The sequence below is a fragment of the Myotis nattereri genome, assembly GCF_964212035.1.
Source record: "Myotis nattereri genome assembly, chromosome: 3".
Taxonomy (NCBI): Eukaryota; Metazoa; Chordata; class Mammalia; order Chiroptera; family Vespertilionidae; genus Myotis; species Myotis nattereri.
The window spans coordinates 94150873-94172028 of NC_138077.1; the positions used below are offsets into that span (position 1 = coordinate 94150873).

Below are 21156 nucleotides of genomic sequence, written 5' to 3' on the forward strand. Positions count from 1 at the left end.
GATGCCATGATGCACACTGGCCATTAAAAAAGAAATGGCACCACGGACCTGGCAACGACAAACCAACCCTCGGCTTCTCCCAAGCGGGACACAGGCCCTGCCACCACCCTAGAGCAACACCCCACCAAATTGCAACCAACGCTGCCAAGACCCCATGGCACAAAATGTGGCCCACAGCCCAGCCCAGCCCTGAAACGGTTGCTGTGAGCGTTGGGTAATGACATCACATAGCAATGCCCGGCTTCCTCTCCCTAGCGACTAGCCTTCTTGGAGTTTCTTCAGCCCAGGAACATGACTTGCTTTATAGCCAGGTGCAAACATTTTACACTTTAACCAAACGTCTGTGAAGTATTTTCCCATGCCTCATCTCATTTGATCCTTACAGAAGTCCTGGAGTAGGTAGATAGGAGACTCGGTAGAATCCTATTTTCTTTTCATTAGCTGGAAAATGGAGATTTAGAAAGTTTAGAAACTTGATTTGATTGAAAAGAAGTAAGAAATGGTGGAGTTTGAAAATGACTTCAGGTTTTCTCACTGTGCAGAATATAGTCAAACACTGCTACAGTTAAATATTTTACCCTTTGTTCTCCCTGTGTGATCTACAATCATAATTTGCTTTGTGTTGATATTTACTGCTGTGTTGCTGACAATTACCTGAGAGAGAAGTTGGGGTCCTTCACTGGGCTGGAAAAAGTTTAGCTTAATCAGAAAGCAGGTCTACTTAAGCAAGTTAATCCTATATAATAAAGAGCTAATATGCTAATGGTCGTGATGCCCTCACGCCATAATGACCTTTCAGCAGGAGGCTGTGTGTGCAGCGTGGTGGAGCCGCTGTATTGCTCCAGAGATGGGGTGGAAGCGGGGAGGTGCCCGGAGGAGGTGGGACCAGCCCGAGGCAACGCATGGGACCGAGGGCGGGGTTTGAAGCGGCCAGAGAAGGCCGGAGGGGTCGGAGATAGGGCCAGGCACGCTCAAGCTCTGGGTGGAGAGGTTAGGTGTCAAGGCGGGGTGGCAGGCATGTGGGCGGGGTGCGCAGATGGGCAAGGCCATGCAATTTCGTGCACCAGATCACTAGTCTATCTACACTAATAAAAGAGAAACGTGGAAATTGACCGTCCCTCCGCTGCACCCACCAGCCAATCAGAGTGAGTATGCAAATTAACCCAACAAAGATGGCGGTTAATTTGCATACACAGGCATGGAGCAAAGACTGAAGGCTCCGACCAGAGTGAAGACTGAAGATTGAAGACTTAAGAGGCTTGGCTTCTCCGCTTCTCCACTGCAGCCTGACCAAAGGCCTGGGTCCTGGGTGCCGGAGGAAATCCGGTGCCAGCAGCAGGGGACAGAAGGCCTATTGCGCGAATATTCGTGCAACGAGCTTCTAGTATATATATTAAAGGCTAAGTTGACTCGTGCATGCACAATACATATAAAGCTCTTGTTGGCACTAATTGCACATGTGTGTTTCAATCTGTTATTGTCGATCATGAATTTGGTTGACACTTGTATTATAGAGAAAGGGCGAATAGCAATATTAACATATTTCTTCTAATTAATTTCCTTTCAGTGTGCAGGAATCCTTTCACTAGGCCACTAGTTTTATAATAGCTATCTATGTTCCGAAGTTCGTATAATTACAGATTAGTGCTTGAATTAATAATTTGTCTGACTAGTATTTATGCTGCTTGCTGCCTAAATTTATTTGAAATTAATTTATGTATAGTAGCTTCACCATCGTCTAAAATTAAAGATCAGTTTATTATTAATGATACTGCTATCTATTATTAAATATTAATAGCCACTTTTTGACTATTTAAGGTTTTTCTCTTAATCAGTTTCTATTAACAAAGTATGCTATCTATTGAGAAAGTATAAGCAAACATTTTTTCTTTATTGGTTAATCTAATTAAATTAAATTGATAGATGACTTTTTTAAATTTTAAAGATAGAGTAGATAGATATCACCTGCTTTTCAATAGTGACATTTCAGAGTAGCGTCCTTTTGAGGGTGGATCAATAAAAAGGAAGGGGGACATCTGGAATACTTTCAATGATAAAAATACATTTTAAAATATTATTGCAATTTAGGATTCAATTGTTTTATTTGACATGTCATACCTTTTTCATGAAAGAAAATATATTTGCTTAAGTTCAATCAGTTGAAATGCCCAGATCAAAACATGTGGGTTTTGCTTCATGTTTTTATGATGTACTATTTATAGCCATTCATCTTCAAAGACTGTCCTATAGCTAAGAGGAATGTGTAATTTTTTTTCATATTTGTTATATTTAGCCACTGTTTAACAATGTCACCTATTTATTAGTATACAATATTAGTAGATGCAGTCGACTAAGTTGCTTATGTTGAAAAGCCCAGGAGTTATTAAGTGCCACAAATATATTTCAACTATAAAATATAACTTCATCTAATAGATGTTGTGATATCTGATTATATTTGCTTGCCAAAAAAAAAATTTACTGTGTTTTATTTTGTTATAAAGTTCAGTGGCAGAATGTGAGACAATCAATAGTCTTTGGTTTTTGAGATAGTATCCTAAAAACCATACTATTGGAATTATGTGTTACAAAATTTCCTTAATAAAGCCTCATTACTTGATTATAGGTTGCTTATTTCAGACATCTAAACCAATTAGAGTACTGATTATTTTGATTGCCATAAAAGCTTAAATGTATATATTATTCATCACTGTATTCAGTTTCTATATTAGACACCTGTGATTTAAACATTTTCTGTAGTGTCTGATTCACAGGAAAGTCAGCTGCATCTCATTATTTTTTCCAGATTTTAGGGATTTGCTCTTGCTGCATAAAAACATGAATAAGCTCATCAATTTACTATAGACAGTATAGATGTCATGATATTCATTTCTTATCTGTGAATCAGTTTAAGATATAACACCAATGATTTAAATAGATTACTTCTCAGACACATTCATGCTGGTCACTAAGGTATATATATTTTCAGTATCACCTTCTAAAAGTCAACATCTAGCTCTCTAATTGTTTGGAAACTAGGCTGCCCTGTGGACTCTAAAAATAGGCTTTAAAAGCCTTCTGTGATATTCTAATTGATTAATTTACTTTTTAATTACTGTTAACATTCAATATTATATTAGTTTCAGGTGTACAACATAGTGGTTAGACATTTATATAACTTACGGAGTGATTTCCCCATAAGTGTATACCATAGTTATTACAATATTAATGACTATATTCCAGATTATGTACTTTCCATCCCTGTGACTGTTTTGTAACTTCAAATTTCTACTTCTTAATCCCTTCACCTTTTTTACCCAGTCCCCCAAACCCCTTTTATCTTTCAACCATCAATTTGTCCTCTGTGTCAATTAATCTTTCACTTTTATTTGTTCATTTACTTTGTTTTATAGATTCCACATATAAGTGAAATCATATGGTATTTGTCTCTCTCTGTCAATGGAGTAATCTTAAAATCAAAGTCCTGCCTTGTCTGCTAGCACAACAAAGTAAAATTATGCTCTTAAATTCTACTTGATCTTTTTTATGGGACTCTAATCAACTAGATATATCAACTCTGTCATGGAAGGTTCAATGACATTTTAAGTTAGAAAAGGTAAATTGCCTTTTTTATTATACCTACCTTTCCCAGACAATTTCATACTTTGACTCAAGACAGATCATTCAGTTGAGATGATTCAGGTCATTCATTACTACAGAGGGTAGTGAATAATTATAATTAAATAATAATTTATAATACATCATAACTCTTCTGTTTTTCACACCCCCCACCAAAAAAAACCCCAAAAAGTGGCACTTATGAAAATCATGATAGTAGAAATAGTAATAAAAATCTTTTGAAATTTATGTTTTCACTGCTACATATTCCTTAAGCTTGTTCCAGTGTTCTATTTAAAAGAAAAATCCTAGATTTAGTGAATTATTTCATTGTTGTACAAGTTTCAGTATGTTATTGTCCACGTGACTGCTGGAATGTGGAGTGCAGGACAGCAGAGTGCATTAACCAGAGGGCCTAATGTATTTAGGTTTTTAATGTATATTTAAAATTCCTCCACTTGGTTTTGAGGTCTGAGTACCTCTGAGATATTGTAAAGAAGATTTTTACTCCACTGACCTATAGTATTTTATAATTATATAACAAGCGTTTATTAAATGGTTCTGTTTTTGTGTAGAAAAGAGTTAATAGAACACAAATAAGATTGCTATCCTTAGAAATGCCTGCATGGAAGATGGGTCCTTGGCTAGCATTTGAGAACTTTGATTCAGGAGAGTGCTCACAATTCCCAGAATGAGAACAGTGGCTGACTGTGCCTAAATACTTTGTAGAAATAATGTGTCTTATGCTGAATTTCCACATTCCTTCTGGGAGTCTAGATTTTGACATATTCACTAGAAATGGAGTCTTTCATGAGTTTCCCTGGTGACCAACATTTCCCAAGTGTTGAGATAATTCTTTGCTGGAGGAATTAAGAGTGACTCCATCAGGAGACAACTGTTGGAAGTTTTGCCTAGACCAGGGGTGGGCAAACTTTTTGACTGGAGGGCCACAATGGGTTCTTAAACTGGACAGGAAGGCCGGAACAAAAGCATGGATGGAGTGTTTGTGTGAACTAATATAAATTCAAAGTAAACATCATTACATAAAAAGGTACGGTCTTTTTCTTCAATAGTTTTTTTCATTTCAAAGGGACCGGATCCGGCCTGTGGGCCGTAGTTTGCCCACGGCTGGCCTAGACTCTTCCTGACTTTGCCCCGTGCACCTTTCCTGGTGCTGATTTTGCTTATCATCCTTTTGCTGTAATAAATCATAGCATGAGCACAACTACTGCCACATCCTGTGGATCTTCCTGGCAAATCACTGAACCTGAGGTGATCTGGAGGACCCCTGGCACAGTTTGCCTATGATCTGGAATAAATATCTATAATAATAAAAGCATAATATGCTAATTAGACCAGACAGCCGAACGACCTTCCAGACAACCTTCCAGATGAAGCCAGGGCTGTGAAGGCCAAACCCCTTGCATGAATTTCATTCATCAGGCCTCTAGTCTATAATAATTAAATATACTGTCACTAAGATGGTTGTTTACATAGTGTAAGGAAGAGAAAAAAGAAAGCTACATCTTTATTCCAAAGAGACTCTACATGCGTTATGACCTGCTATTTTTCTACTTTAAGTTCTGGAATGTGTTCATGCAAGTGCTTATATGTATGCTCTGGTTATTTTATAATCTCAGACCGTAGTCTTTCAGGTCCTCTAAATCCCTGATTTTATGACCTGAGAAGAAGCAATCTGTTTTAAAATTAGTTTCATCTGGACACTGAGTTTACTAAGAGTGCTAGTCTGTCTAGATTTATCACGGTATGACATACAGTAGTGGGAACATATTTCTGAGTCTGTCTTTCCCTTTTTCTGGCACTGATAGTTCATAATTTTTCTTAAACAAAGGCAATTATTTATAAGTTGTTACAGTGTTACCCTCATAAGACTAGTTTTTTTAAAAACTAACTCCTCTTATTAATCTAGTTTTAGAAAACGTATATGACCAGATAATTAATATTTTTAACTTTTGCTTTCCATTTGCTGCTATTAACTTTAAAATGTTAGCTCTTATTTTTCTTTTCCCTGAATGTATTTCTTGAAATTTCGTTAAATAATAAAACCTTCTAGATTTTGTTTCTTTATTATTTTTGTTGTAGACAGTTTGCTCCTCTATAACATTTTGTGTATCTCTTTTCTGTCTCTATAGATGACATATCTATTTTACATTTCATTAGTGATTCATTAAATATATTATTTTGAAAGCACAGCAAGTTTGATTTGTTTCTTTCAGTTTAATCTTGTGATTTTTTTAAAGGATTGCTTATGTTGGTTAGACATTTTTTCAGGTTAAGAGGATTAAAGAGGTGTAAAGAATATAATTTAACATTTCTTAACCCATTAGAACTTTTTAACTAGATGTTCCATTGTTGTTGTTTCTTTTCTGATTATCACAGGAAATTCTTTTTCTATTTATCCATGCCAATAATCTGTCTACTCACATAGTAATAAATAATAGCTAAATATGTAATTTTCTTTTAATATATTAAATGCAGTTGTATTACTCCTTTAGGTCAAGAAGAGATAGATTAAATATTGTAGTAACAGGAATTAGAAGAACATTTAGTAACTCTACCCTTAATCAACTCTGATACCGGGGAATGTTTTCTTTTCAGTTACTGAATTCGTATCATCTCCCTTTTCTGGTTTTCATTGAATTACAAATCGTTGGCTCTTTTTTTTTCCTATTATTTTATCTTTGTAGATATTAGGACACAGTTTTTACATTTGAACCTATATCTACCTGGAAAAAATTCACTCCATGATATTTTATATTAGAAATTGACATCTAATGTCCACAAGCCCAAGGTGGTGATGTAAATGAGTAAATGGGGTCGGTATAAGAAAATGTGGAGTGACAGGGATGGGGAAGAGCTAGAAAATAAGTTTTATCTGTAGAAATTCAGTTGGAAAATTTTGAAGTATTCTGTAAACTAAAAACATCCTTTTAGAATGAGTTCCATCAAAAAAAAAAATGAGTTAAATGTTAGTAATTGCCTGGCTTTTATAGGATACTAGAGGCCTGGTGCACGAAATTCATGCAGTGTGGGGGGGGAGTCTTGGCCCGGCCTGCATCCTCTCGTAATCTGGGACCCCTCGAGGTATGTCTGACTGCTGGTTTAGGCCCGATCCCGCAGAGATCTGGCAGTCGGAAATCCCTCCCACAATCCAGGACCACGGGCTCCTAACTGCCTCTGCCTGCCTGCCTGATCGCCCCTAACCACTCTCCTGCCTGCCTGATCACCCCTAACCACTCGCCTGACTGCCTGCCTGATGGCCCCTTACCCCTCTGCCTGCCTGCCTGATCGCTCCTAACTGCTTGCCTGCCTGCCGGATCACCCCTAACCACTCTGCCTGCCTGCCTGATCACCCTTAACTGCCTCTGCCTCTGCCTCCGTAGCTGAGGCTTTGTCCGGAAGGATGTCTGGTAGGTTATTCGGCTGTCCGGTCTAATTAGCATATTACGCTTTTATTATTATAGATAGATAATTCTTAAGGTAGAGAGTTATAATTTTAATTAATACTCTTAGCAAACAATGTATAACAATTAAGTAAAACACTATATACCACTGTGGTTAAATATATATTTCTCTAATATTTTAGCTGGGAAGTTTTAAGATTCCTTCTGTCAAATATAAGATGGTGGTTGGAAGAATATGGCTTTGATGGTTTTCGTTTTGATGGTGTTACATCCATGCTCTATCATCACCATGGAATGGGTATGTAATCTGATCTATTACAGACATAACTAAAGATTTGATGTTACTAATTCCCACCCACATATGTAATAACTTAACCAATAAAAAATTAAAAAAATATAACAATATAAAAATTAATAATAATGGGAAAAAAAAGATTTGATGTTATTGTTTTACTGGCACATTACAATCAGGTTTGGGGTTTAGTTATAGAAGCTGCCATGACTGTTATTGTTAGCTTGATTTTCATTATGGGAATTTTCTCTAGTCATTTCTGATCCCTTTTTGGCAAGAGGTTGTGTATAAACATTTTATAAGTAAATAAAAGATAATTATTTTCTTTTTTTAATGTATTTTTTTTTATTGTTACAGATGTCTTCCCCAATCCCCTGCCCTCCCCCAAGGTCTTCGCCACCCTATTGCCTGTATCCCTGGACTATGCATATAAGAATATAACTTCTTTGTGTTATCTTAATTTATTTAATAATATGCTAATCTTTTTTTTTATATTTTATTGATTTTTTACAGAGAGGAAGGGAGAGAGATAGAGAGTTAGAAACATTGATGGGAGAGAAACATCGATCAGCCGCCTCCCGCACATCTCCCAATGGGGATGTGCCCGCAGCCCAGGTACATGCCCTTGACCGGAATCGAACCTGGGACCCCTCAGTCCGCAGGCCGACGCTCTATCCACTGAGCCAAACCGGTTTCGGCAATGCTAATCTTAATACATATTTTTTCCTAAAAATGTTTTTTAAGGAAACCAGTTATTATAGCAGACTCGGGCTGTAAATATGACAACATTTACAATGTTAAATAATAAATGAGAACATTTGTGAATGTGGGGGTTCCTGCATATGAAACACTGAAGAAAATATGTATATTTTAAATATATATATATATATATATATATATATATATATATATATATATCTACACTAATAAAAGAGAAAAATGGTAATTGGCGTACGGCGATACCTTTTTCATTGGCTAATCAGGGCTATATGCAAATTAACTGCCAACGAAGATTGGCAGTTAACTGCCAACTAAGATTGGCAGTTAACTGCCAACAAGATGGCGGCTAATTTGCATATGTAGGCACAATGCAGGGAGGCGAAAGGGAAAGCAGGAAGAAGCCCCCTGCCACTGACAGTGATCGGAAACCCAGGGGGGAGCTAAGAGCTGGGGGGCAGGGCAAAGGCGGCCCAGGGCCGCCTTTGCCCTGCCCCCCAGCCATGATCGGAGAATCAGGTGCCTTTGCCGCCCTGGCCAGTGATAGCAGGAAGTAGGGGTGGAGCCAGCAATGGGAGCTGGGCACGGTCGAAGCTGGCAGTCCCGGGAGCTAGGGGTCCCTTGCCTGGGCCTAAAGCGAAGCCCACGATCGCGGCACCCCCCGCTGCCACTGCAGATCCCCGCTGCCTGGGCCGGACGCCTAGGCCAGAGGTGTCAGGCCCGGGCAGGGGCGGAGCCTGCAACCGCGGGGAGCTGGGGGTCCCCTGCCCAGGCCTGACACCTCTGCCGGAGGCCTCAGGCCTGGTCAAGGGGCCGATCCGGTGATTGGTGATCGGAGGGTGATGAGGATCAACTCCTCTGGCCAAGGCATCAGGCCTGAGTGGGGGGCGGAGCCAGGGATTGGGGGGATATGATGGTCCCCTTGCCCAGGCCTGAAGCCTGGGTCAGAGGCGTCAGGCTTGGGCGGGGGGTGGAGCAAGTGATCAGAGGGAGATGGGGGTCCCCTGCCCAGGCATGATTCCTGGGTCAGAGGCCTCAGGCCTGGGCGGGGGCCAGAGCCAGTGATCGGGGGGAGATGGGGGTCCCCTGTCCAAGCCTGACACCTCTGGCGGAGGCGTCAGGCCTGGGCAAGCGGCCGATCAGGCGATCGGAGGGTGATGGGGGTCAACGCCTGAGGGCTCCCAGTATGTGAGAGGGGGCAGGCTGGGCTGAGGGACACTCTCCCCCCCTCCCCACACCCAGTGCACGAATTTCGTGCACCAGGCCCGTAATATATATATATTATAACTTAATTTGTAATAAAAAATATTGATCAGAGTTCTTAGATTTAAAAGTTGTACAAAGAAGCAGGGTCACAGAATCTAATTCTTCAATAGATAACATCTCAAACAATTATATTTAATGGTCAAATATTTATTAGCTACAACCAATCAAAAAAAGGCATTTTAGACTCTAGATGTTGAAAATTGGCTGCCAAGGATAGAAGCTGTATTCTAAGTGTGCTGCTGTTTGCAGACCATGCAGCACAGGCATGGAAATTGGTCCTGTGAAATGTTCTATGCACGAAGTTGAACCTATAAAACATGGCAGGCTTCATTAACTTCCTCCAGTTTGGAGAGTAGCTTATTTAGGGGATGAAAAAGGCAACCCTGGCAAAATTCAAGAAAGATCTGCCATATTAAAACATTTACATGCCTCTGCCAGAACCTTCCTCTGATGAGGGCTAGGAATTTTCCAAGGAATTTTGGAATTGGAGAAAAGAACTGAAATCTACAGATATGGACTATGCTTTTTATGGGTAGAAATGGTAAAGAAAAACATGTTTAATTACTTAACATGTTCCCCCTCTGAATGATGAGGGAGGGAGAAAAACACATTGAAATTGCACTGAAAGAGAATACATATCAGAAAAACAATTGAGATTAAACTATTAAGACACAGAATATTTAATTCATAAAATTCAATGCTAAGGAGAAAGTCATTAGGTGTCAAGTAGGAAGAAAAATCAATTTACCTTCATGGATGAAAAGAAAAAGTCTGGGTTCTACTACACTGTTGGCAATAGCAATGTCTATAAAATCCTTAGGGGAACAAAGTCTGACTCAAGACTTTGATAGTTGAATTGCCATCGAGGTGTAAATTTGAATTATACCTGAAAAAATCCTTCAGTGATGAAATCCTCTAAAAAGATGAGTCAAAATAAACTTAGATATAGGGACGCAGAGGGAAAAAGTGAATCAAAATAAAGAACTTAGATATAGGGAAACAGGTGGAAAAAAGGTAGGTATTAAGTACTAATTTGACTTTACTAAAATAAGTGTAAACAACTGGATGAATGGAAAGTAAATTGTACAATCTCAATAACTGAAATATGCAATAAGCAACCAAAATAAGGAGTTTGGGAAGAGGAGGTAGAAAGATGTTAGAGGATATTAAAATCTTTCTGTCATCATAGAAAATTCATATTGCATAAATTGAAGGACATATTTAAAATACTATAAACGTTATGTCTCAATTTTTAAAATATATTTTATTGATTTTTTTACAGAGAGGAAGGGAGAGGGATAGGGTTAGAAACATCGATGAGAGAGAATCATCGAACAGTTGCTCCTGTGCACCCCCTCCTGGGGATGTGCCTGCAACCAAAGTACATGCCCTTGACCGGAATCAAACCTGGGACCCTTCAGTCCGCAGGCCGATGCTCTATCCACTGAGCCAAACCGGTTAGGGCTATGTCTCAATTTTATGATAGCTTTCATTCTTGCTTTTCTTTACTTCAGAGGGATCTAATAGAAGCTAGTTAACATTAACATCTGATGTGACAAAAAATATGCCCAAAAGTTGAAATTTAAAATTCCTTTAAGTATCATTTTACTTTATTTCTCTGCTATAAATTTTAATTAAAATATTAAATCAAAGTGTTTAGTTTATTTACTTCTCTAAAACAAAAATTGAATGGTAGGATTATTGATATGGACTACTTCTCTAAGTGAGATCATATATTTGCTGATGATAACGTTATGGGGTATCCAGGCTCATTACACTTTGCTATGATCACAAAACAGGTATCAACAAACTAATTGATGGGGGCATTTGTACAGAGTTAAGACTTGCATGTTAACATAATGCATTTATATTGATTTTCTATTCTCCAGGTCAAGGTTTTTCAGGTGATTATCATGAATATTTTGGACTACAAGTAGATGAAGATGCCTTGATTTATCTCATGCTGGCAAATCATTTGGTTCACATGTTGCATCCAGATTCTATTACAATAGCTGAGGTAAAGCCGTGGTGATCTCTACCCTCTGACTCCGTTTAATATAGAGAACATTTTGTCAGCATACAGTATTTGAATAATTAATTTCATGTTGTCAATAATTGCATAACTGAAGTTGTACCCTGACTTCAGCTACCTTGTATGGCTGGCACATTATTTAGAATTCAGTTTTCCTTCTAGGAGATAGGGTACACTAATTACTTGTTATCATTCCATTGTTAAAAGAGAAATATTTAGGAAGAGAAAATATTTAGGAAGTAAAATATCCTGCTCAGTGGACAGATCCTTCTGCCATGAGACATTCAGCAGAGAAAATAAGTGAATATTCATGGGCTTCTGTCTATTTATTTTTTCTTTCCTGGTGTAATCATTAGAGATGGCATGGATCGCTGGCTACCAGCTCCTCCAAAGCCTCTCTTGTTCTGATGCGATTACCTTTCTTGTTTACGTTACTGTCTCCGATTGCTAAATGTTCACTAGTTATTCATGATTACTGAAGGTTCATGATTAACTGTCCCAAAGCTGCACTGTAATGATATAATTTGGTATATGCATAATTGACAATTCCCTCTTGGTGATAAATGTGATAAATTAAGTTTGTTAAGTGCTTATGCTAATTTAGATTTAGTACTAAACTCCCTCTGGTTTCCTGAGTCCTCTGACTTGGATTTATTATTAAAATTAAATTCAGTATATAAAAATATTCTATACAAAGTGCAGTGGTTGGTATATAAAAATAATAAAACTATTGTTAAAAGAATCTGAGTTGTCTCTTCACATTGTTGGCCTTTAGGTCATTGGAATGAGATGTAGTAGTTAGTGACTGTCTCCTTTCTGTAGTTTTTATTGTTTGTATTGCTTTTATTCATTATATTATTTTTTTGTCATTTTATTCATTATTTCTCAAAATCCCATCTCCAACTAGAAGGTATGACTTTCTGGGTAGGAAACAGTCACTCTCCTTAGGCCTTTGCCTTCTAAATATCTTCTAGAAATAAAGCTAAGGATCCTAAGTGCCTGGAATAAATTCTTATATGAGATATTTAAAAACTCAAAGATTGTAATACCATTTTGGTGTCCAGTATTATTTCACACTCTACCTACCTACAATTGGTCATAGCTTATAAACCTTTCTATTTGTGCTAATACTTTATGCTGACTATCTTTGAACATCAATCAAATTGTGTTTTAAACTTTATTTTGTTTTGTATGTTTTTTAATTTTATCTTTTAATCAAAAAGTAATTAATTTATCAATTTTATTTATGTCAATTCAAATAAAAGATTTGACAAATTATTATAAATAATGACAGCACAAATCAAAAGTGGGTACTAAAAAAAGAGAAGCATTTATTTAATACATAAAACTTAAAATTGTTACATTAATCTTTTTGTTCATTTCAAGTAAAATAGTTTCCTCATTCAGAGAGCCCTTGTCTGGTTATCAGTGTTTCTACCAATGAAACTTTGAGACTTTAGCCTACTTTTTATTACTTGGTTTTAGATTTTTTTAAACAAGTTGTGTCTTCAATTAATTCTACTTAAATTGAAAACTGCTTCAATTTCAATGCATCACTTTTCTGGTGGAAGTCTCTTCAAAATGTGGAATTGATCTTCATGAACTTTCTTTAAGAAAGGAATGTGATATCATGAATCAGTAATGAAGTTTATATAAAGTGCTATAGTATATATTTGAATGTTTTTATAATGACATTTATTAAAATTGTAACTTTTTTCTGAAATATATCTACCAATCCACACAGTTATATTTGCCATATATTAATTTAAAATATTTTAAAGTTCCCTCCCCTCTGGATTAGTTGTAAATGCCCTTTAGATATTAAAGAATGAAAACTATTTTAACTCTGTTGAAACCCATGATTATTTAAATATGCTATGTTGATTGGTATCAATCTTTTTTATTTAAAAATATTTATTTTAGTGATTTTTATGTTTACCTGTTTTTTCTTTTAATATTTTTAAATGATAGTCATTAATTCTCCACTTTCAAAAGACATCTACAAATATCCATATGCATTAATGGAGACACTTTCTAGGATTCAGATTTAGGAATCAAGACCAATTGGTGTCCAAATAGTTTTTTTTGTGTGTGTGTGTGTGTTTTGTTTTGTTTTGTTTTGTTTTTTTTTTTTAGCAAATTCTATTTCCTATGAAACTATTTCCTAAAGCTACCTTTAGACCAAATATAGAATGCACTTAATGTTTTCCTGAGTAAAATTATCTTGATCTTTAATATCTGCCTATGACCAGTCTTCTGCAAACTCCTGGTCTCATGGAACCTCTTCTCAGTAGGCCTTGTGTCTCTAATCCCAGTGCCTGACATGGGTGCCTGATATTTAATACATTTTCAGTCAATTCTTATGAAGAATTGAACCTAATAACTATCATATCTGTGAAAATGTAGCATATTTTGATAAATGTAATTTTTAAATGTTTTTTCTGTTAACCGTCTTTTTACACTTATTTTTAGTCATCTTTTTTTTTCACTTTATATGCTGTAAAGCACTGTGTAGAAATAAGATAAACTTGACAAATATTTTATTTCTTGTGGATGTACTACATTTACCTATACCTCTCATCCATAAGAAAACCAATTAATAAACTATTTTGGGAGCCCAAAGAGATCATATATTTCTTTTTTCCAACTTTTCTGTGGGAACAGTGTGGGGATGGTGTTATGGAAGAAGAACTTAAGTCTCAGAGAGTTCATATTTCATATTCTTTTATAAGAAGAGTTTTGGCAATGACATGAGTAGAAAAGCTTGTAACATGCACAAGGAAAAGTAAATATTTCAAAGTGGATGAAGTATTTAGTACTTGAGGTGAAATAGTATAAAATAATGGTAGAAAGATATAGGTGTCTCCATTGCACTTTTTGTGTACTTAAGATAACAATGAGGACAACTGTATCGCATTGTCACTTCCTGATAATAAGTGTGTGTAGGTGTATTTAGGTTGACATTTACGAATCGCTGAAGGTCAGACAGTATGTCTTACATGTCTTTAAATGCTGACAGTACTTTCCATTCATTCACTCAGAAATATTTATTGAATACCTGCTTCGTGCCAGGTACTATTTATTCTGTTCTTCTAGATTCTTGGCATATATCAGTAAATAGCAACAACAACAAAAAACTTCTGCCCCATGAATCCTACATTCTAACAGCAAGACGGGAAAAAGATAATCAAATAGTAAATTATGTCATCAATGCTTAATTTGAGTTTTTGATTGTTGGCTATTAAACTATTGATAGGCAGTAATAGGATCTGATTCATAAGATGTTAATTAGCCAGCAGTTAGTGAAGAGAAACTGGAGATGGTGAATTGCATTTGCACACATCATGGTCCACTCAAGCAGTTATGAAGATAAGATAGTGGCTGTACAAGTGGAGTAAAGGGAAAAGATTTATTTGAAAGATATTATGGCTAGTACTTGGCTCATATTCTGCCACTGTTGCTACAATGAAATATTTTGTTATATCTGGGTCTTTATACCATTTTTTTTTTACTTATCTGTTTGTTTGATTGAATAAATATTTATATTTTCAGTAGTCTAGTGGTGGCATGACAAAGTAGAAAATTAGTCTTTACAGGCTTGACATCTGAGTCCTGGCCCCACCATTGAGAAGCATATCTCTTTAGAGATCTCTTCACCTCAGTAAGCCTCAATTTCTGTATGTTCTGAATGAAGAGGATCCACTAGATGGATAACCTTAGAGAACCTTTCCAAGTATAACCAACTACACTGAAAGCCATCTTATTGCTTCACTACTAATGCACTAACTCTACTTTCCAGTTCATCAGAAATGAGCTAAATGCTCACAAAATACACTGCATGCCAAATAGCAAGCACAGCAGATATATGCTATGTGCATTTTTGTGTTTCATGAAAGCAGTAACTAATAAAAATGTTCTCAGAGTAGCTCAAAAGTCAGTCTAAGAAACCATGTTTAGCAGTAATAGTTGTACTATGTGATAACAAAGAAAAGAAAAATTTAGCTTCATAGGATCAAAGTTGCCCTGCAATGATCAACACGCAAGTTTTTTGGGGGAAATGAGATAGGCTATCACAGTTTTATCTAATTTTACAATTGTGCTATCAAAACACTCCAAAAATCAAAGTCTGTGCCCCTGTTTGTTTTTATTTATTGGCCTTACCATTACTGTCAAAGAAATATTTAATAAAAATGTGAGCAGTATGAACAGATAATGCTGATGTCCTTTGTTTTAGGATGTATCAGGAATGCCAGCTCTATGTTGTCCAATTTCCCAGGGAGGTTGTGGCTTTGACTATCGATTAGCCATGGCAATTCCAGATAAATGGATTAAGGTAAGATCTTCTGTAAATATTTTTTGAGTGTGGATACCATGTATAATGTTGGTTTATTTATTATTTCTTTGCATTTATTTCTTAGTTGTAATTATTAGTTACAGATATTATAATTTAAGTACTTAATTCTCCCATAAATGTGTTAAGTCTTGTGCTTCTCAAATTTCTAAAAGTTCTAGTTGAAAGTATTCAGATTTGCACTATTCGGGCAAAGGGGAAAATATGATTAATATAATGTTAGCTGTGTAAATGGAATTTTGCATTATCAATGCAATTGTACAAAACTTCAGTGCTCTATATTTAAAACATGTTAAACTTCATCTAAGCATCCATTTCTGAACTGTGCCCAACATGGCCAGGGGGGAACCTGAGGAGGGGTGGTGAAGGATTAAAGAAGACAGATAAGAGAATACAGTTGGGACCCGGTGGGACACTGTTCTCAGATGGAGAGACAGTGCCACAGCCTGTAAGCTGAGTCTTTATTTTATAGTCAGATCCCACAAGGCAAAGCAAGGGCGTGGCCAAGATGTTTATAATTTTCTTGTGAGTTTCGAATCTACTTAATCACATGCACCTGAGAACTCTATCAAGCTTTGTTTTGGCAGCACTTGCTGCACCTCCCACAGCCTACATCATTCAACCACCTGGGACCACAGGTTTGGACCATAAGGTCACGTTTACAACCATAGCCTTTGGCTTTAATTGTGCTGGGAGGGCTTTGCCCTCCAAGCTGGGACTTGCACGTGGCTTTGCCATGAGTGGACCGCGCCCTCTCATTAGTCCCAGGCTTGAACCTGTCCAAACGCTGTAGCCACTCTCCACACATTTCTGCTGACAAATTATCAATAAATGTAGAAGATACTCCTTAATTCCAAGTATTTGCTTTATAATATGGTCTTTCCTCAACATATTTTATTCAACATTCAAAAGTCCTTAGCATGTGTTAGTAACTAAGAATGAATAATTGTACATCACATCTTACACATCATTTCTAATACAGTTGTATTAAAATTAATGACAGGTCAAGTAGTTTGTATTGTATTTTGTTTTATTTGATGTTTGCCTTCCGGACTAAAGTTGTTATATACACTTAGATTTGATAGAACATTTTTGAGTGGCCAACTCCATAATCGTAGGCTGAATATGTGTAAGGAGTCAGATATCCTATATAATAAAGAGGTAATATGCAAATTGACTCTCACACCCTCACATCACAAGATGGCTGCTCCCACGTTGTCACAAGATGGCCGGCAGAGGAGGGCATTTGGGGGTGACCAGTCCTGCAGGGCAGGGCAGTTGGGGGGGGACCAGGCCTGTAGGGTAGGGCAGTTGAGGGTAATCAGGCCGGCAGGGGAGCAATTAGGTGTCAATCAGGCCAGCAGGGGAGCAGTTAGGGGGTGATCAGGCTGTCAGGCAGAAGCAGTTAGGGGCAATCAGGTAGGCAGGCAGGTGAGTGATTAGGAGCCAGCAGTCCCGGATTGTGAGAGGGTGCAGGCTGGACTGAGGGACAACCCCCCCAGTGCACAAATTTCATGCACCGGGCCTCTAGCATATTAAATAATCATAGCTTTCTGATGAGCCCTTTAGTGCAGACATGAGTTGGTGCAAGAGATCACAGTGTTAGAAATACTTGACTTTCCATAGAAAAACCATCGAGCCTATTCTGAAGGAAGTGGTTATTGTACTCATCTTTTCACTCTTTCCTGAGCTCCAGGCAGTTTGTGCAATGCACAGCTGTGGCATTAAAACTCTACCAACATGACTTCTGCTTCTCCATTTATAATGACTCTTCAAACATTGCCAACTCAAAAAACAAGTGTTTTATTGAGAGGACTGATCTTAGAAATCAAACAAACAAATGAGCATCTAGTTTTCATAAGTGGGAATGTTACTTTCTATTTGTCATTTTAAAAACTGCTGTGGTCTTCAAGTTTTTCACCTTGGTTTAAGGTTCTTTATCTACTCACCATCACTTACAATTTCTAATTTTTTACACATTTTCCCTAGCAAGTGCCAAATGTTACTTTGTTAACTTCCCATTGAGAAGCCTTCACCATTGGCCAATATTCTTGCAGATTCAAGAATATTTCAAGGTGTACATCAGCCTAGAATTTTTTCCAAACAATATTAGCTCACAGTGTAATTATTTTCCTTTTTTGAATGATGGCAATATTCTTTTTAACTTACTAAACATTGTAGTACCCTGTATGCTGAAGGCACCATGCAAGACAGCACATCATACAAATGGAAAAATGTATTGTCCTCTGTCTAAGATATGACCATGCTGTCTGTTTAGACTGTAAATGCTCCGAAGCAGATGCCATCTTGTTTTATGCAGTTATTTAAAAATATTTTTGTATCACAAAAACAGGGCTCTTAGTTTAATAAGACTAAGGAGAGTTAAAGTAATATTTTTAAAATTCAGAAATGTTCCCTGACTTTTATAAGTTGTGCATTTAATAAAATATTTGCATAACTGACTATCATTTCCTCAACTGTCAATGAAACATGCAAGAGTATTAATCCAAATAACTTTACCCCGAATATCTGTGGCATTCATTGTTATTTACCTTTAGGGTATGATTTAAATTAGAATGTTGCTTCATAATATGGTCTTTCCATTTATGTTTTTGTTGTTCAGAAGCAAATTACCTACTATACTTGTATGATTTCAAAATCAGTAGTTTGTAATATGATATTAGTGTAATCATTTACTGAACAAATATTTGCCAATCCAAAATATGCCAAATTTGCTATCTCTCATTTAATATTATTTGATCATTTTTATTATCTAACTAGAGGATTGGGGCAGATGGGCTGGACCAGCCGGGGTGGGCCGTGGGCCATTGGCCAGCCCTGCCCCGCCCCCTGGTCAAACTCCTGGTTGAACTCCCGGTCAAACTCCTGGTCAAGGGGACAGTTTGCATATTAGCCTTTTATTATATAGGATAACTGTTTAAGTAATGGTGATATAAGTACTTAATTGTGCTCATTCATTGATTCATTAATTTCACTAAATATTTACTGTGCACGTAGTATTTTTTAGCACATATAGTTTTTTAATTACTCTTTTTGTATTGAGAAAATTATAGATTTACATGCAGCTGTAAGAAATAATACCATGGGATCTGATATTCTCTTAGCAAGTATCCCTCCCAATGGTAACATCTTGCAAAGCTACAGTACAGTATCACAACCAGGATACTGACATTGATACAGTCAGGATTCAGAACCCTTCCTTCACCTCAGGTTTCCTCAGGTTGCCTTTATAGCCACACCTACATCCCTTTTGCCCCCAATCACTTCCTAAGCTGTTAAAACCACTAATCTAATCTTCATTTCTATCATCTTGTCATTTCAAGAATGTTATATACATAGAATCATATAGTATACAACCTTTCTGGATTATCATATTTTCTCAGCAAAGTTCTCTGGAGATTCATCCAGGTTGTTGCATGTGTCAGCAGTATATTGCTTTTTACTGCTGAATAGTATTCCATGGTATGGATACACCACAGTTTGTTTAATCATTTGCCCGTTAAAAGACATCTGGATTGTTTCTAGGTTTTGGCTGTTATAAAGAAAAGCTGCTATAAATATTTGTTTGCAGGTTTTTCTATGACCATAAATCATACGCTGGCATTGATGCCCATTTCTTTTAATTACTTTAGAATCAATTCTCTACATTACTGGATCATGTAGTTGGACATTTAATTTTTTAAGAAACTGCCACACTGCCGAAACCGGTTTGGCTCAGTGGATAGAGCGTCGGCCTGCGGACTGAAAGGTCCCAGGTTCGATTCCGGTCAAGGGCATGTACCTGGGTTGCGGGCACATCCCCAGTGGGAGATGTGCAGGAGGCAGCTGATCGATGTTTCTCTCTCATCGATGTTTCTAACTCTCTATCTCTCTCCCTTCCTCTCTGTAAAAAATCAATAAAATATATAAAAAAAAAAAAAAAAAAAGAAACTGCCACACTATTTCCAGAGTAGCTGCACCATTTTATATTCTCACCACCATTGTTGGAGGGATGAAGTTTCTGTACATCCTCCAGCAACGGCACCTGGTGATGTCTTTTTTTATTTTAGTTATTTTATAGATTTGTAGTGCTACTTCACTGTGGTTATTTTGCATTTCTTTGATGGCATATAATGGTGAACATCTTTTCATTTGTATGTTTTTTTTTCTTTTCTGTATTCTCTGGTAAAGTGTTTGTTCCTGTCATTTGACTATTTTCTAATTGGATCTTTTGTTTATTGTGAAATTATGAGTTTTCTGTATATTCTAGATTCAACTCTTTAGTTAGATATGTGGTTCACAAATATTTTCTCCCAGTCTGATTGTTTGCTTTTTCATCATGCAGGCTTTCATGGAGCAAAAGTTCTTTGTTTATTTTAAATTTGATTGCTGCCAATTTATCTTTTTTATTTCATTTTATTATTTTATTGTGATTTTAATTTTTAATTTTTTAAATTTCATTGTTGATGGTATTACAGATGAATCCCATTTTAGAGGTCCCTCTTTTGGTGTCCAGTCCAAGAATTCTTTGACTATGTTTTCTGTTAAACATTTCATATTTTTACTTTTACATTTAAGTTTGTGATCCATTTTGAGCTAATTTTTATGCAATACGTAAGACTTAATCAATGTTTTCTTTTTTCCTATGAGTGTCCAACTCTTCAGCCTGGTTTGTTAAAAAAAAAAATAGGGTTGGGCCAAAGTAGCCTAACAGTTGCATTATGACATTCCTTTGAGTTAATAAAGCTATTTAATAACCATAACCTACATGTCTTTTTTCATGCAAACAACTGTAAACTTGCTTTTGCCCACCCCTGTATGTCTACCTCCCATTGAATTATTTTAGTACATTTGTCAAAAATTAGTTATGCATATTGTGTAGGTCTGTAACAGTTTCAATGTGTTGCTTTATCTTGATTTAAACCAACACAAATTTACAATCATGTAGTTCTTATATCTCGGTAGATCACAAATCTGAAATGGGTCTTCACAGTCTAAAATCAAGGCTCTGGCAAGGCTACTTTCTGGCTCTGGTTTCCTTGAGTTTTCTTGGTTCTAAAAGCCACCTATATTCCTTGGCTCATGGCCCCTTCTTTCATCTTCAAATCCAGCAGGGTAGCATCTTCAAGTCATGCCTCCTTTTTAGGGAGATCCCTGTAATTCATGGTATTCAGATTCTGGACATTAGGATGCTAACAACTATGGGTGACCATTATTCTGCCTAAGGCAGCCTGCCCTCTGGTGCCCAGTAATTCACAGAGCAGTTACAAGGAATGGCTAAGCACATCTGAATTCCACAGGGAAAAAATAGTCAGCAAAGGAAGATACAAGCAGGTCTGAACCCAACTTCTGCTCCCAACATCTGCATTAGTTTCCTCTTGCTGCATAACAAATTACTACACACTTAGCAACTTAAAACATTATTCAGTTATATCATGGTTTCTTCAGAGGGCACTCA

The 21156-nt window shown here is 36.9% G+C and overlaps 1 protein-coding gene across 1 annotated transcript in view; it reads left to right on the forward strand.

Moving 5' to 3' along the window:
- GBE1 (1,4-alpha-glucan branching enzyme 1) overlaps window positions 1–21156 on the forward strand; it is a 361817-nt gene that overhangs the window by 239735 nt on the left and 100926 nt on the right. Inside the window, exons 8-10 of the mRNA XM_081087408.1 lie at window positions 7223–7338; window positions 11205–11332; window positions 15582–15680. Coding sequence (XP_080943534.1) covers window positions 7223–7338; window positions 11205–11332; window positions 15582–15680 — 343 coding nt within the window. The remainder of the gene's footprint in view (window positions 1–7222; window positions 7339–11204; window positions 11333–15581; window positions 15681–21156) is intronic.